Source organism: Phocoena sinus, chromosome 3 (assembly GCF_008692025.1).
Source record: "Phocoena sinus isolate mPhoSin1 chromosome 3, mPhoSin1.pri, whole genome shotgun sequence".
NCBI lineage: Eukaryota > Metazoa > Chordata > Mammalia > Artiodactyla > Phocoenidae > Phocoena > Phocoena sinus.
Window position 1 is genome coordinate 2,280,060 of NC_045765.1, and position 15,760 is coordinate 2,295,819.

The 15,760-nt window shown below is 57.2% G+C and overlaps 2 protein-coding genes across 7 annotated transcripts in view; one reads left to right on the forward strand and one right to left on the reverse strand.

The window, feature by feature from the left end:
* Positions 1–5,577, reverse strand: HMG20B (high mobility group 20B). 5 transcript variants are annotated; one of them, XM_032625981.1, is made up of 11 exons: positions 5,514–5,577; positions 5,178–5,233; positions 4,583–4,691; positions 3,892–4,095; positions 3,133–3,253; positions 2,742–2,788; positions 2,389–2,461; positions 2,071–2,163; positions 1,948–1,984; positions 1,190–1,322; positions 1–664 (listed from the first exon to the last, which is right to left on the reverse strand). In XM_032625981.1, exons 2-11 carry the CDS (start codon positions 5,213–5,215, stop codon positions 662–664), a joined length of 858 nt encoding a protein of 285 aa, XP_032481872.1. In that variant the 5' UTR covers positions 5,216–5,233; positions 5,514–5,577; the 3' UTR covers positions 1–661. The 5 variants fall into 5 exon arrangements, with proteins under 5 accessions (XP_032481872.1, XP_032481870.1, XP_032481868.1 ...); XM_032625979.1 differs by having other exon boundaries at positions 1–380; positions 1,948–2,163; XM_032625977.1 differs by having other exon boundaries at positions 1–493; positions 1,948–2,163.
* MFSD12 (major facilitator superfamily domain containing 12) overlaps positions 2,185–15,760 on the forward strand; it is a 24,934-nt gene continuing 11,358 nt past the window's right edge. Inside the window, exons 1-2 of one of the 2 annotated variants that reach the window (XM_032625972.1) lie at positions 2,185–2,479; positions 3,713–3,826. In XM_032625972.1, the coding sequence (XP_032481863.1) occupies positions 3,757–3,826 (70 nt within the window). In that variant the 5' untranslated portion in view covers positions 2,185–2,479; positions 3,713–3,756. Of the gene's footprint in view, positions 2,480–3,712; positions 3,827–15,012; positions 15,445–15,760 lie in introns of those variants that run through there. The other variant, XM_032625971.1, reaches the window with a different exon arrangement.

Sequence of the window (15,760 nt, forward strand, 5' to 3'; positions counted from 1 at the left end):
TTGAAATTCAAATTCCATTTTTATTTAAAAAGTCCAATTGAGCAGTGGCAAAGGGGCCCCCTCCACGGGGGCCCCTCAGCTGGATGAGGGTAGGGTGGTCAGTACCAGCCCCCCCATTCTGGGGTAGAGGGCCCCACCCGGAGTGTGTCCCTGCGGCATGCCTGGCTGTGTGGGCACTTAGGGTGGCACCTGCCAGGCAGGAGTCCCAGTGTGTCAGGTGTGGGTTTTCTCTGCCCTGTGTCCAGGGACTGGTCCTGGAGAGCCGGTGTAGGGTGTGTAACTCTCCCCACACTGGGCGGACGAGCGGCTGCGGGTCTCCTCCTGTCCCGGGTCACGCTGTCCACGCGTGCTGTTCCCACATCCGTGTAGTGTGACGTGCCCTGTGGGTCGAGCAGGCCTCGCTGGGCCCTGGGGCCATGGGGTTCTGTGCACTGTGCGTGGTGGGCGATTTTTCTGGGTTGGGGTGCTGGGGAGACTGATAGCTAGAGGGATGCTGTAGAAATTTAATTTTAGGGGGGCTGGAGCCCCCAAGGTGCAGGACTGGGCCTGGCCCCAAAGGATGGACCCACACCCCTCCTCCATGGGGTGGGGGTGGGGGAGGGGCCGTGACCAGGGCTTGGTCTTCTCTGGATCATGGGGCAGCAGACACCCTCATAGATGCTCACTGTGACAGAAGGGAGGAGATCTGTGAGGGGGGACCCCCATCATCTCTCAACCCCACCCCCTTCCTGGGTACCCTAGAGGCCATCCTTCTCTGCTCCTTCAGATGCCAGGGTGGGGGGCCTGGAGTTGATCCCACCTATCCTGGGCAGCTGGGAGCCACCCAGAAAAACCCACCCCGAAGCTTTGGGGAAGCTCGGGTTCCCTGGGCCAAGGGAGTGCTGGATGATTCACCAGAGTCGTAATAGAGTACCAGGCCGAATCAGCGCCCCCAGGGGCTAGGCCATTAGCCACCTGCATCAAACCAGCCCCACCTAATAGATCCCGCATGGGCTGTGCCCTCCGAAAAAGAGCCGGCAGCCAGATCCCACTGGGCAGCGCCCACAGACCCCAGAAACCCCGCTGGAGACCTAAAGCTAGTCTATTTCGCCGGGTCCCGCCAGCGAAGGTCTAGCCTGAGGCAGCCCCTACGCAAGGCAGCCCCAGCTGGGCTGAACGGGCCTGGGGGCAGACCGGCTGGGGCACACACCTGGCGACCTGGGCCAGGATCTCCTTGATGCGGACGATGAGCTTCTCGTGCTGCGCGGGGTCGCGCTCTATGGCACCGTGCAGCCGCGCCATGTAGAAGTCCAGGGTGCTGAGCGTGGGCGTCTCGCCTGTGCCTGCGGGGGGGGGACCCGTCAGCCGAGCCCAGCGGAGGAGTCACCGCGGTGGGGTCTCCACCGAAGCAGAGGTCAGAGAGTGGGGGTCTGTAAGCGCGGGGTCCTGGGGAGAGGGTCAGGGGCGCACTTCAGTGGGGCCGGGCGGGCGCGGTCAGGGTGTCTGGACCCGGGGAAATCAAGGTCAGCTGTGGCAGAGGTCAGACGAAGCAAGTTGGAGAGGGCGGCGTCGTGATGGCGGGGGATGCGTGGGCTAGTGGGGGAGGGGAAGTTGGCCCAGCTCAGCTGAGGAAAGAACGCGGAAGACTGGCACGAGGGGAGGGGTCAGAGGCGGGGCGCGAGGGCCAGCGTGGGCTGGGCTGGCGCAGCAAGGTCGGGCAGCGGGGCAGGAGGGGCTCGGGTAGCCGGGAGCGGGGTCCGCAGGGGCGTGGCGAAGGGGAGGGAGGTGAGGGTTTGTGAAGAGACTGGTGAGGGGGTGAGGGGTAGGGCTCGCGGAGCCGAGCCAGAGGGGGCGGGACTCGCGTTAGCCTGGTCGGAGCCCGAAGTAGTCGAGGGCGGAGTTAGCGGGGCGGGACTCGCGGGGGTGGGAGGAGCGGGGCTAGGGTGGTTGGGGGCGGGGCCTCCGCACCCGGCACCGGCAGCGAGGCGAAGCTGGCGGTGAGCGCCTGGCGCACCGCGTGGAGCTGCTGCTGCAGCGCCAGTGTCCGCCGCTCCTCCAGCGCCAGCTCCTGCTCCAGGCGCTCGCGCGCGCTGCTCATGCTCTGCGTGTGCCTCTGCAGCACCGCGTTCTGCTCCTCGAAGGCCACGTTCATCTTCCGCAGGCGCCGCAGCTCCGCCTCCCGCGCTGTAGGCGGGGAGCCGGGTCAGATTCTGGCGCTTCCCTGCCTTCCCGCAGCCGCGCTTTGCCCCTCGCTGTGCCTCACGCCAGGCCTTCCGTCACTGCTCTGCCTCCAGCCGCACACCGCAGCTCTCTGGTCTACGGGGGCAGGGGAGGAAGGCACCCACTGCCTACCCCCTTGGCGCCCTCTGGGCCCAACACTTGCTCCAAGAACCTGTGGTCAGCGCTCACCTTTGTTTTGGTCCAAGAACTCTTCCGTGAAGATGGGGACGTCGAAAGTGGAGAAGCCGTCACAGTCTCCACCCTGGGACGACAGGACAAGGTGGCAATATTTTTGGGAGGGGGTGGGAGGGCAGCCACACCCCCTCGGGGACATCCCCTAAGCTTGGGAGGGTCTCCTCGGGCCACCTGGGTCAGAGTCCATTTTACAGCCTTCCCATTGTGTGGCTGTCCAGCCTCTGCTTGCACACATCTGGACCAGGCGCTCACTTCATCCCAGGAGCGACGGTCCTCACTCACCCAGAGGTCTAAGTACCTCCAGACCTTTCTTGCCCAGGTGTCCTCCATGGAGGAGGGGAGCTTACCTTGTGTCCATTCAAAAGGGTATTCATGAGCCCGGAGCTGGAGTCCTCTGGTGGGGGAGGGAGGAGGGCAGGGTGAGCCTCCCAGGTCTCCTCGGACCCCACGCTTTGCTCTGCACGTGCTGTTCCCCCTGCCTGGAACACCATCATTCCCCTCCCCTAGTCAGCCCTACTCATCCTGGGTCAAGATCCCCACCTGGCCCCTCCCCCCACCCCCGCATCTGTGTGTGCCCAATCTCAGCGCTGACCAGCCCTATTCACTCACAACTGCCTGGTTATGTGTGTCTCACTCCCACGGGACCGTGAGAGCCTTTTGGAGGGGGTAGGTTGGTCTGCCTGTGTCACCTATCTCAGAGCAGGCACTCAGCTGCCTGGGGGCTGGGGCCCTTCGCACCTTTCTTGATCTTCTTTTCCTGGATCTTCTCTGTGCACATCTTGTAGGCTTCCGACTGCTGGTACGCCCTCAGCTCCTTCATGTACTGCTGCTTCTCCCGCTCAGCCTCGTCTAGGTACCGCTGGGGGGGGCAGCATGAGAAGGCTTGGCCCAGCCCAGGGGCAGGGTAGCCCTCGCAGGCCAAGACCCCATCTCCATCAGTCAGCTCACTGTGCTGCACCTTCCCACAGCGCCCTACTGCCCTCCAGACAAAACCCCACCCTTCAGGCTGCTGCTCAGGCTACCTCCCAACTCCCTGACCTCACCGACCTCATCCCAATTCCAGCCTTTATAAACCGCTCCCTGGTGTCTGAATGTCTGCAGGCTCCCACCTCCAGGCTGGACTGCCCTCCCGAACGCATTTTGCTTGTTGAAATCCCAGGGTAGAGGGTGCAAGCTGGTGCTAACGTTTCCTTGATGTTTTTGCAATTTTTAAATTAATTACCACAACTTAAAAACCATAAGGTTTCTAACAGAAATCCAGCCCCCACCCCTACTTCTTTAGTCTAACGTTGTTTATTAAATTTTATGTCTATTCCAGCCTACTGCTACTCTCCCCTCCCTTCAACAAGCTGGAGAGAGCTAATGGGTGGTCAATTCTCCAGGTCCTGGAGTCCAGGAGGAACGAAGGACCCTCCACACCTGTTCCTTTGGGGTAAGTGGCTGCAGGTGGGTATCTGAGTGGGTGAGGGAAGGTCAGTTGTCCCGAGCCGTCCCCACCTGCTTCTCCGCCGGCTGCAGCTTGCTCCACTCGGCGCCCAGCATCTTGGTGATCTCAGGAAAGGGCAGGTCCGGGTGGCGCGTCCGGATCTGCTCGCGCCGCTCGTTCAGGAAGCGCACGTAGCCGGTGACAGGTGCCTTGGGCCCATTCGGCAGGATTTTCTTCCGCTTCTTGCCTTTGGGCCAGCCTCGCTTCTTCACCGGCTGCAGAACCCAGCCTCGCCGTTGGGAGGGGCCTGGAGGGCTGGGGCCGGGCCCAGAGGGGAAGGGGCGGGGCCCTGAAAGACTTGGGCGGGGCCTAACCACGAGGTAGGACCCAGAAGGCCTGGAAGTATGGCCTGGTCAGGGTTCAGGGTTGGGAGAGTGTGGTTAAGAGACCCCTGGCCAGGGGTAAAGGGATCAGAGAAGTACTGGGGACAGAGGATCAGCCCAGGGATGGGGCTGGCTTGTGTTGTGGGCGTGGCCTCGTTGTGGCCGTGGCTTCCGTACTGGCTTCGATCCCTGGGAAGTGGGCGGGGCCTGGACTTAGAGTGGCAGTGGAGCTCTTGGGGCGTGGTATCTGGCACGGGGCGGGGCCTCAGCATCTGGAGGGAAATCTGGACCGTGGGCGGAGCCACAACGAATTCAAATTGAGTTCGGGGCGGAGCTTCAAGACTAAGGGTCGCCGCCACCACAGTGCAGGGACTCTCACCTCCTCCTCGTGGGACCCCTTCTCTCCGGCCCTCGGGCCCTCGCCGCGCTCTTGCTTGACAGCCACCACGAAGCCCCCATGCTGTCCTGGAGCCTTGCCGCTCGCCGGCCTGGAGCCATGGGAAGCCAGGGTCACCCCCACTCCCCAACACCGACGGCGGAGTTGGCAGAGAGGGCCCTGAGTCCTCCCTCAGAGGAGGGCTCTGAGAGGGTCAGGATCCGGGGGTTGAGGCAGAAGCACTAGGGGGGGCCACAGGGGGCGTGGGAGAGACTAGAGCCACTGGACGCCAGGGCCACCCACGCCCCCACGACGCTAACGCTGGCAGCTAGGGGCCTGAGTTCAGGAAGCAGGGGTCAGAGGAGGTCAGGATCCAGGGTTCGGGCAAGAGCAGTAGGGGAGGCTAGTAGGGGACCCCTGAAAGGAACTGGAGCCCGGAGGTTTGGGGGAGAAGCCCGTGGGGGCCCAAGGGGGAGGGCCTGCTCCAAGTCGGGGAAGTCAAGACCCGGGGGGGCGGGGGTCGAGGAGCTCCAACGGGACGAGGTGGGGGCTAGGCTGCAGCTCCGAGTGGGCTGGGGGGAGGGGATGTCGCACTCACGCGGCGGCCGCGCCGGGCTGCTTGGGACCGTGGGACATGGCCACTCCCGGCCGCACCTGGAACGTAGACGCGTGGCCGATGAGGGCCGCCCAAGCCGGTGACGGCGGGGCCGGGCTGGGGAGCCCCGGAAAGCCGGGTCCGGGGCGCCTGGGGGGGCCGGAACCGGGGGCGGGGAGGCCCTCGAGGGCGGGTGCCCCAAGGATCCTTTGTTGGGCAATCGCCCCCCCAGGAGGCCCGGGTCCGCACCCCCCCGGCCCGGGAAGGGCCCCGCACCGGCCCCTGGACCCCCGTGCCCCCGCCGCCTCGCAGGGCCCCGAGTTCCGCGGCTGTTTTCACCTCCAAAGAAACTTTCCTGGACCTCTCGGCTGCTACGACGCTCCAACCAACCTCCCCGAGCCCGCCCCTGCCGCCCACCCCTGCCGTCCGCCCCGCCCTGTCCCGCCCCTGGCATGCTAATGACGGTTCGGCGAGCGGTCGGATTGGGTATGCCCTTCCCCTGGGGCGTGACCATGCAGATGAGGGTCGGCGCGCCCGTTGGTGATTGGCTGGGGCGGCCGCTGAGCCGCGTGGGAGGTAAGGAGGGAACGCTGCGGGCGGGTGCGTCAAGTTCGGCTGCGCTCGGCGGCTCTTGGGACCAATCAGGTCGGCTGCGCTCGGCCGCTCTCGGGACCAATCAGGATGCTTTGAAGCATCGCAAGGAGTAGCTTCTTAAAGGGCCGGTAGGCTCGGCGCGGACTCCTCCTCCCCCTCTGAAGGCGAGACTCCCCGCCCCTGCAGGATCCGGGGACCTGTGACTCCGAGTTGAGCCCCGCCCTAGTTACCCTGGGTCGGCGGCAGGTTGCTAGGGGAGGGATTAAGGTCTTTCGGAGCAGCCCCTTACCCTACGGCAAGGTGGGGACCTGTTCTTAGCAAACCTGGAGGGGAAATTTCCCGTTTATTGACAAGACTTGTAGCCCCCGACGCCCCCGCCGTGCCCCGCCCTGCTCTGAGCCGGGGGCCTTTGGATGCAGGGGCTACTCTCCTTCCTGTGAAGGGGCCTCTGCTTTCTCTCCTGTGCAATGGATATTTTGCACGGTGTTCAGGACCAGGAGGCTGGGATGCTGCGAGGATGAGACCGGGAGCTGGGCTGGAAGCATTTAGGAAAAGGTGGTGTGGACAGGAAAATTGCAAGGACCTCGTGAAGATGGAGACTCTGCCCTGGGATCTTGGGGATCCCCAGGCAGCAGCCTGGTCTTCTTACAGCCTGGACTGGGGTTGCCTCTGACCCCAGGATGCTAGTTGTGGTTACTGGGTGCTCATGATGGCCCATTAGAACCTAAACAATATGCCGACATCACCTTCCGGCTCTCACCTCCCTGCACTTTCCTCCTCACTCAGCACCGGCTACCTCGATGTTCCTCAGATACCTACATTTCATTCATTCCCACCTCTGGGCCTTTGCACTCGCGCTTTCTTCCACCTGGAGTGCCCTTCCCCCAGATTAAATGGCCCCCTTTTCAGTGAGACTTTCCCAGGCTTGTACCCCACCTCGTCTTATCTTTTCTCCATATGTTCGTTTGCTCCCTGTGAGCTGCCTGTTTGCGCAATGCTATATTCCCAGCACCCAGAACAGTGCCCACAGGTACTCTCCATACATATATGTTGAATAAACAAATAAATGAATCATGTAAATTTCTAACAGGCAGGTGCAGGAGCTTTGGCAAACAGTCTGGCAGTTCCTCAAAAGGTTAAAAAAACAAACCATGGAGTTACCATGCGATCCATCCATTGCACTCCTAGGGATATACCCAAGAGAATTGAAAACATACGTCCACAAAGACACTTGTACATGAATGTTCACAGTAGCAAGATTCACACTAGTGCAAAAGTGGAAACAGGGACTTCCCTGGTGGCGCAGTGGTTAAGACCCTGTGCTCCCAATGCCGGGGGCCAGGGTTCGATCCCTGGTCAGGGAACTAGAACCCACATGCACGCCACAACTAAGGAGCCGGTGAGCCGCAACTAAGGAGCATGGCTGCCGCAACCAAGACCCAACACAGCCAAATAAATAAAATTTAAAAAAAATTTTTTAAAAAGCGGAAACAACCCAAACGTCTATCAGTTGATGAACAGATAAATGCTGTGGTCCATCCATCCGATAGAATATCACTGGCCATAAAAAGGAATAAATTGCTGATTTATGCTACAACAAGGATAAGCCTTGAAAACATTAGGCTCAATGAAAGATGCCATCACAAAAGCCCACACAGTGTATGATTCCATTTATGTGAATTGTCCAGAACCAGCAAAGCCAGAGAGACAGGAAGTGGATTAGTGGTTGCCTGGGGCTAGAGAATTACTGGGGAGGGGCAATGGAGAGTAATTACTAATGGGCACGGGGTTTCTTTTGGCGGTGCTCAAAATGTTCCAAAATTATACTGCGGTGATGGTTGCATAACTCTTTAAATATACTAAAACCCACGCAACTGTACACTTTAAATGGGTGCATTATCTGGTGTGTGAATTAAATCCCAATGAACCTGTATTTCGAAGAGCCAGCCCAGGGCTGAGGAAGATGAGTAGTTCCCCGGGATCTTGACAGACCCAGATTCCACACCCTGCTCTGTTGCTTCATCCGATGTGGCACTTCCCACTCTGGCTTGCCTCTCTGCTGTGTTAGAAACTATCAATATCTAGGTGAGAATTCCAAGCTAGAAGACAGGGGAAGACCTACCCTCCTAGCCCCGCCTCTTTGGCTTGATTGACAAGGCTGGTGTTGGCATAGAAACTGTCCTTCCACTCCCAAGGTACCACACAAGGAATTTAGGGGTCTTCCTGTGTATTGAAAAGAAATGAAAGGCTTTGAGGTTGATTTTTAAAATTTTTATTGGAGTAGAGTTGATTTACAATGTTGTATTAGTTTCAGGTGTACAGCAAAGTGAATCTGTTATACATATACATATAGGCATTCTTTTTTAGATTCTTTCCCCATATAGGCCATTACAGAGGATTGAGTAGAGTTCCCTGTGCTATACAGTAGGTCATTAGTTATCTGTTTTATAAATAGTAGTGTGTATGTCAATCCCAACATTCCAATTTATTGAGGTTGTTTTTTTAAATTTATTTTATTTATTTTTTGCTGCATTGGGTCTTTGTTGCTGCGCGGGCTTTCTGTAGTTGTGGCGAGCAGGGGCTACTCTTCGTTGCAGTGTGCGGGCTTCTCATTGCGGTGGATTCTCTTCGGTAGTTGTGGCACGTGGGCTCAGTAGCTGTGGCTCGCGGGCTCAGTAGTTGTGGCGCATGGGCTTAGTTGCTCCACGGCATGTGGGATCTTCCCGAACTAGGTCTCGAACCCGTGTCCCCTGCATTGGCAGGTGGATTCTTAACCACTGTGCCACCAGGGAAGTCCCTATTGAGGTTGATTTTGAAAGAAGTTTGGAGCTCTTTGGCATCGAGACAAATTCCTTGCTGTGTGGGTATTTTCTAGAAAAAACAAAAGTGTCTTGAGTCCAAACTGCATTGCATTCAGTCCAATGCATGCAATCCAGACACACACCACCCCCCAACAAGCAACATGTAAGAAGTAGCATTTCTGCTGTTTGACTTTACATCCTTCATACGTTTATCTAAAAGCAGATCCTTTTGCCCCCAAATTATAAATAGGTTTTTCTTAGCAAGAAAGTTCTCTCAAGTCCTAGCTCTCAGTAAAACCAGGAACTCTAGCTGTCTAATGTCATATAATTTCATGCTAGTTTCTTTGCTAGTTTCATTTCTATGCTCCATTTGGAAATTTTTAAAGTATGAAATCAGGAAGAGTATCCGGATTTGTGGTTCTAGAAATATGAGATCTGTTAAGGATGGCTTCAATGTCTTTGTTTACAAAATTAATTTTATTATGCAAATAATGTGCAAATTCATTTCATTTGTACAAAATTAAAGTAGTGTATGAAGGCCACCATACCTCCACCATACTCTCCATTGTCAGCTTGTTACATTTCTTAGCAAAACTTCTCCTAGACACACACGCACGCACACACGCACGCACGCACTCTATGAGTCTCCTAGGGCTACAGTTCTGGGGGCCAGAAGTCCAAGATCAAGGGCTTGGTCAGGACTGGTTCCTTCTGAGGCCGTGAGTCTGTCCCATGCTCTGTGTGCTCTCCCAGCTTCCGGGGGTCCCTGGCAATCTGCGGCGCGCCTTGACTTGTAGAAGCATCACGGCATCTCTGCCTTCAGGCGCACGTGACGTTCCCTGTGCGTATGTGTCTGTGTCCAAATTTCCCCTTTTTCTAAGGTCACCGGTCATATAGTACTAGGGCCCACTGTGCTCCAGCTGTGACTCGTCATTACATCATTACATCTGCAGGGACTCTATCTCCAAATAAGGTCACATTCTGAGGTCCTGGGGGTTAGGACTTTCACCTAGGAATGTTGGGGGGACACAGTGCAAAACACAACACGTGCAGGACTTCCCTGGCCGTCCAGTGGTTAAGACTCCATGCTACCAATGCAGGGGGCCCGGGTTCGATCCCTGGTCAGGGAACTAGGTCCCACATGCCCCAACCAAAGATCCCGTGTGTGGCAACGAAGATCCCGTGTGCCACAACTAAGACCCTGCACAGCCAAATAAATAAATTAATTTAACAAAAACACACAACACGTGCGTGCGCGCGCACACACACACACACACACACACACACGAGTGTGAATGTATTCCTATAGGGAATGTGAGCTCACATCTTGCTTTTTGGGATCACATGGCCATGATGCTGTGGACATCCCCTGCAAACTGAGAGTTCATAGCCTTTCTCGCAGTGGTTTTTATGTGAGGTCCAGAGCAGTGCCTCGTTCCCTCTGGTGCTGGGTAACATTCCACAGCAGGACCGCATCACCGCCTGTTTAATGAGCCCTGGCTGACGCAGGTTCTGGTTTTTCTCGATATGACTGTATTGCAGCCCCTGCTTCAAACATTCTCAACCTGCTGTCTGATGTCCCTGGTTGGCTTTTCCAGGGTAGGTAGGAAGACATGAAATTACTGGGGTGTGGTGCCTCCCATTTATTTTTTTATTTTTATTTTTTTTTTGGCCATGCCGTGCTCATGTGGGACCTTAGTTCCCCGACCAGGACCGGGGGTCGACCCTGTACCTCCTGAATTGGGAGCACGGAGTCTTAACCACTGGACCGCCAGGGAAGTCCCCCATTTACATTTTTGTTTGTTTTTTTTAAGATTTTTTTGATGTGGACCATTTTTAAAGTCTTATTGAATTTGTTACAATATTGCTTCTGTTTTATGTTTTGGTTTTTTGGCCGCAAGGCATGTGGGATCTCAGCTCCCCGACCAGGGATTGAACCTGATCCCCCTGAGTTGGAAGTCAGAGTCTTAACCACTGGACCGCCAGGGAAGTCCCCCGTTTATGTTTTTAGTGCTTATTTGCCAGCATAGGGTGGTTCAACTTCTCTCCACCCCCAGGAAGGATCAGGGTGTTGTTGGCACTCCCAGGATATATCAGCCCTGCTCAGGCTTTTTTACAGAGTGAATTTAATACAGGGGATTGCTTTCATTGGCATCGAAGGGCCGAGAAGGCAAAAGGGAAACACAGAGGTATCAGCTGCCGGAACGAAGGGGTGTGGAGACAGGGGTCTCAGACCTCTGAGGAGGGGGCACCCCCACTGCTGCTGGACCCTCAGGAGCTCAGGGAGGTGGCGCTGAGCCCCAGCTGTGTGACTTGGGCAATTTATCAAAACTCTCTGCACCTCAGTTTGCTCCCTCTGTGAAGTAGGATAATAACCATGTCTGCCTTTTTGAGATCGTTGGAAGGATATAAGGAGTTTAATAATTCACGGCATAGTACTCAGAAAGATCAGCGAAGGCCCTGCCTAGGGGTAGGGATGACGCAGGAAGGAGAGATAAATGCCCAGCCCTCAGGGTAGGACAGAAGGACAGACAAGCATTGGCTAGTCTTGTCCACGGAGACCGAAGCCCGTGTTACAGAGAATTTTCTACTGCAGTGGTTCCCACCTGGGGGCAATTCGCCCCCTCCCCTGCCCCCCCTCCCCCGATGTCTAGAGACAATTTTGGTTTTCACGACTGGGGCGGGGGGTGGGTGGGGACCAGAGATGCTGCAATGCCCAGGCCAGCCCTCACCACAGAGAACAATCCAGGGCCAACTGTCAATACTGGCCAGCTTGAGAAACCCTGTTCTAGGGCCCAAGAAGTTCTTTACCTGTCTGATCTCCCTAAGACCTCCCAAGAACTCTATTCAGAGTTGCTACTCTCACCTCCATTTCACAGAAAGGGAAACTGAGTGGCTTGCATGAAACTGCCTTGGTTTGGTCTTGGCTATGGGCTCTGCACAGCCACCCAGGGATCTAAGGAAATTTCTTCTGAGCCTCCATCCGAACCCTCCCTCCCTGAGTGCCCCCCCACCCCCCATTTTGACCTGGGTCAGAAGAAGATCAAAGCAAGCACCTCTCCTGAGGCTGGACAGCGGCCACCGGACATCTGATCTCCAGCTGGGAGGAGGGGAGACGCGGTTCTGGCGCATCTGAGGGGGCTGGGGATGCTCTGGGGGCATCAAAGGATGTCCAGATCAGATCTCTCCTGACCACAAGCCTGTCTGTCCTTCTCTGAGGGCTGGGCATTTATCTCTCCTTCCTGTCATTCCTTCCCCTAGGCAATGGCCTTCTCTGATCTTCCCAGCAAGTCTGCCTCTTATTCCGGTCACGTATGCCCTCCACTGGTGTCCCACCCATGCAGCTGAGGCCTGCTTTGGAATAAACCGCCCTCACCCTCACCCCCACAGACTTTTTATCTGACCCTCCCCGCTTCTAAAAACTCTACTGTGGCTCCAGTGACCTGGGGGTAACGTCCCAACTCCTCTGCCACTTAATCACCCTTTTTGGTCTGATTCTTCCAGACCCAGCACTGACCACGGGGGGCTTGGAGGGTGTGGCTCCGCCCCCCCCACCTTAAGACTAGGGGCTTCAGGAGCTTTGGGGGTCCACAATTGCTCAGCCTGAGACCAGATCCACTGAATGAATGAGTTCATGAATGAATGAATGATGATGCTCCGGAGGCAGCTCCCTGGCTCCCCCAGCGTCAGAATCAGCTTTGTTCCTGCCTTCCCCACAGAGTCAAGGCCAGGAAATACTAGCTGACTCTAACAGCGCAAGGACCCAGAGATCAGAGAAGTGCTGGTGCCTCTGCCAAACATCCCCTCGTTCCCCTGCTGCATCTGCCCCAAGGGGCTGCGGGGATGACGTCTTGTGTTCCTGACCCACACAGGAGGCGGATAAGAGGGAAAACTGAGCCACCTTTCCCTCCAGGTGGGCTGTCTCCTGCCAGTGAATAAATAACTCAAAGGTATTGGAAGTCACAGGGAGCTCAGTTGGAAACTTGAATCCGCCTCTTGTTAGCTGCTTGCCCTCTGGCAAGGGACGTCTGTCTGAGCCTCAGTTTTCTCATCTGTAAAATGGGTGTGGCGACTTCCCTGGTGGCGCAGGGGTTAAGAATCCACCTGCCAATGCAGGCGACACAGGTTCATGCCCTGGTCCGGGAAGATCCCACATGCCGCGGAGCAACTAAGCCCGTGCGCCACAGCTACTGAGCCTGTGCTCTAGAGCCTGCGAGCCGCAACTACTGAGCCCACATGCCGCAACTACTGAAGCCTGCGCGCCTAGAACCCGTGCTCCACAACAAGAGAAGCCACCACAATGAGAAGCCCGCGCACCGCAACGAAGAGTAGCCCCCGCTCGCCGCAACTAGAGAAAGCCCGCACGCAGCAACAAAGACCCAGCGCAGCCAAAAATAAATACGTTTATATATATTTAAAAAAAGAACAGAAGCAATATTGTAACAAGTTCAATAAAGACTTTTTAAAAAATGGGTGTGAAGTGTTGAGGGGTGAAAGGAGAGGAGGAATGCAAATAAAAAGCTTAGCCTAGTATTTTTTTTTAATATTTATTTGGCTGCACTGAGTCTTAGTTGCGGTATGCAGGATCTATTTTTAGTTGCAGCATGCGAACTCTTAGTTGCAGCATGTGGGATCTAGTTCCTTGACCAGGGATCGAACCTGGGCTTCCTGCACTGGGAACTCCACAGAGTCTCAGCCACTGGACTACCAGGGGAGTCCCTAGGCTAGTAATTTTAAAAGTCGTCTTCCATTTCCTTCGGAGAAATCATTGAAGGGGAGCATACCCAGCAGGGAGGAAAGACTTGTGGTTCTTATCTCTCCTAATCCATTTATCAAAGATCTGGGTCTACCCCGTATCTCCTTTCTTCCCCTGCCAGGCTGTATCTCTTGGAGCCACTATTCCCCATCCACACCAGTTTTTCAGGCTCCTTTTCATGAAAGAATTGCGGGTGGTCTGCGTCCGTGTGGGCGTCTGGGCCAGGCACCCCTTGGGCTGCCTGGGCTTCAAGTTTATAAGTGGGTTCCCCTCTATTTCCCAATTTCTGTCTGCATTTCTGATTCTCTGCCTGTATGTCCACCATTCAGTCGTTTGACAGATGTTTCTTGAGTTCCTACTATGTGCCAGGCATCGCTGGGGACAACGCAGTGACTAAGAGGGACCTGGTTCCTGCCTTCACAGGGATCATGGTCCAGTGGGGGAGACAGTTACAATTGGGGCAGGGAAAGGAGGAGGTGTCAGGGTTGTGATGGGGGCAGCCCAGGACACTGTGGAACCCGGAGTAATAACCGAGGGGGTAGGAGAGGGTGCTGGAAAGCCTTTCTGGCTGAGAATATTGAGAGAACGCTTAAAGGACTTCCCTGCTGGTTCAGTGGTTAAGACTCCTCGCCTCCACTGCAGGGGGCGCGGGTTCCATCCCTGGTCAGGGAATTAAGGTCCTACCTGCCGCGCGGTGAGGCCAAAAAAAAAAAAAAGATAAAGCTTATATCCTTTTAAACATATATTATACCCATTCTAGAGCTCGGGAGACTGAGGCCCCACGAAATGGATTCGTCCCAGCCGGAAGAGCTAGGAGGGGGTGGGGCTGGGGCTGGATCCCGTGACTCTGGCTCCAGAGTGCAGTGGAGTGCAGGCCTCCACTGCTGTTGGAGGCCCGGAGGCCGGGGGAGCTGCACCCTACGCTTGGAGGAACTTGAAACTGCTTGCGTGGTGACCCAATCGTGGGAGGGCTGTTGGAAGGAGGATGGGGAGGGGTTCAGAGCACAGGCCTCAGAGTCGCATGCACTTGACTCACTGTGCGCCCCAGAGCACCTGCGTCCCCTCTCTGGGCGGGTTTGTCGCCTGTGAAATCGGAGGTTTGCCCCGCCTCCTGCTCTGTTGGGATGAGAAAATCCACGTGGGGCGCTTTGCACAGTCAGCGCTCATTAAATACCAGCTGGTGTTAGAATTCTGATTATCCCCATTATTATCGTTAATAACTAAATAATTAGAACCAATGCGTCCTCTCTGCATCCGATTGGGTCTCTCCGCGTCGGGAAATCACCGGGCCCCAAGAGAGGCGAGGTCGGACTCAGACCTCTCTTCCACCCACCCACGCCCCGAACTCACCCCGTCTGCCCCGGCCTCCAGCAGGCAGGCCTCGTAAATTTGCAGGCAGGCTGAGATTTGCAGGCGGGCTTGGAGACGGGAATGTGATTAGGGGTGCCCTTGGCGTCGCCCCCCACCTCCGTGGGAGGGGTCCGCAAACCACTGTGAAATCGTCGGGCGCTAGGACCCCGTCGGTGCCGGGCGTCGAGGCCGGGCTAACCCCGCGACCACGCCTCTATTCGTGATGATTGGCTTTCCGTCCCTGGCCCGCGGCCCCGATTGGCGGATGCGGACGCCGCTCCCGGGATTCCCCGCCCCACCCGAGCTAGTCTCGGGTCCACCGGCTTTGTCGCCGCAAAAGCGCTCGGCGGGGCCGGCGGGGCGGGCGGGCCGGGAGAGGACAGCGAAGCAGGGAGAGCGGGGCGCGGGCAGCCCGGGCCGGGGGTCCCGTCTGCCGGCGCCGGACGGACGGGCCGAGCCCGGAGCGCCGCCATGGGCCCGGGGCCCCCGGCGGCCGGAGCGGGGGCGCCCCCGCGGCCGCTGTCGCTCGTTGCGCGGCTGAGCTACGCCGTGGGCCACTTCCTCAACGACCTCTGCGCGTCCATGTGGTTCACCTACCTGCTGCTCTACCTGCACTCGGTGCGCGCCTACAGCTCGCGCGGCGCCGGCCTGCTGCTGCTGCTCGGTCAGGTGGCCGACGGGCTGTGCACGCCCCTCGTGGGCTTCGAGGCTGACCGCGCCACAGGCCGCTGCGCCCGCTTCGGCCCGCGCAAGGCCTGGCACCTGGTCGGTAAGCCCCGGTCCGGACTCCCCCATACGACTGCCTGGCTCAGGGCCCGAACCTACCCCCTCTGTCCCACTGCTCCGTCCTCTCTAATTGCCCAACCCATGAGCCTTCCCATCTGTCTGCTTAACTGCCTAGTACCCCTTCTGTTTGTCTGTCGCCTGGCTGCCGTCCGACCCGCGGAGCCTCCTCCGTCTGACTGTTCGTGTGACCGTCCAGTGTCACTTTTCTTTGTCTGATCCTCCGGGGCACCCTGAACCCTCTCTGGGTTGGGTCTACTGCCCGCGCCTCCTCTGTCAGTCTATCTGGTCTGGCCTGACTT

Bases quoted from the DNA above. Each gene is read 5' to 3' on its own strand.
- HMG20B (XM_032625977.1), bottom strand. From the start codon at position 5,215: ATGTCCCACGGTCCCAAGCAGCCCGGCGCGGCCGCCGC. The intron at 4,096-4,582 runs GTGAGAGTCCCT...TGGGTTCTGCAG, and splicing joins AGGGGTCCCACGAGGAGGAG to CCGGTGAAGAAGCGAGGCTG. The intron at 2,462-2,741 runs GTAAGCTCCCCT...CTGTCGTCCCAG, and splicing joins CCCTTTTGAATGGACACAAG to GGTGGAGACTGTGACGGCTT.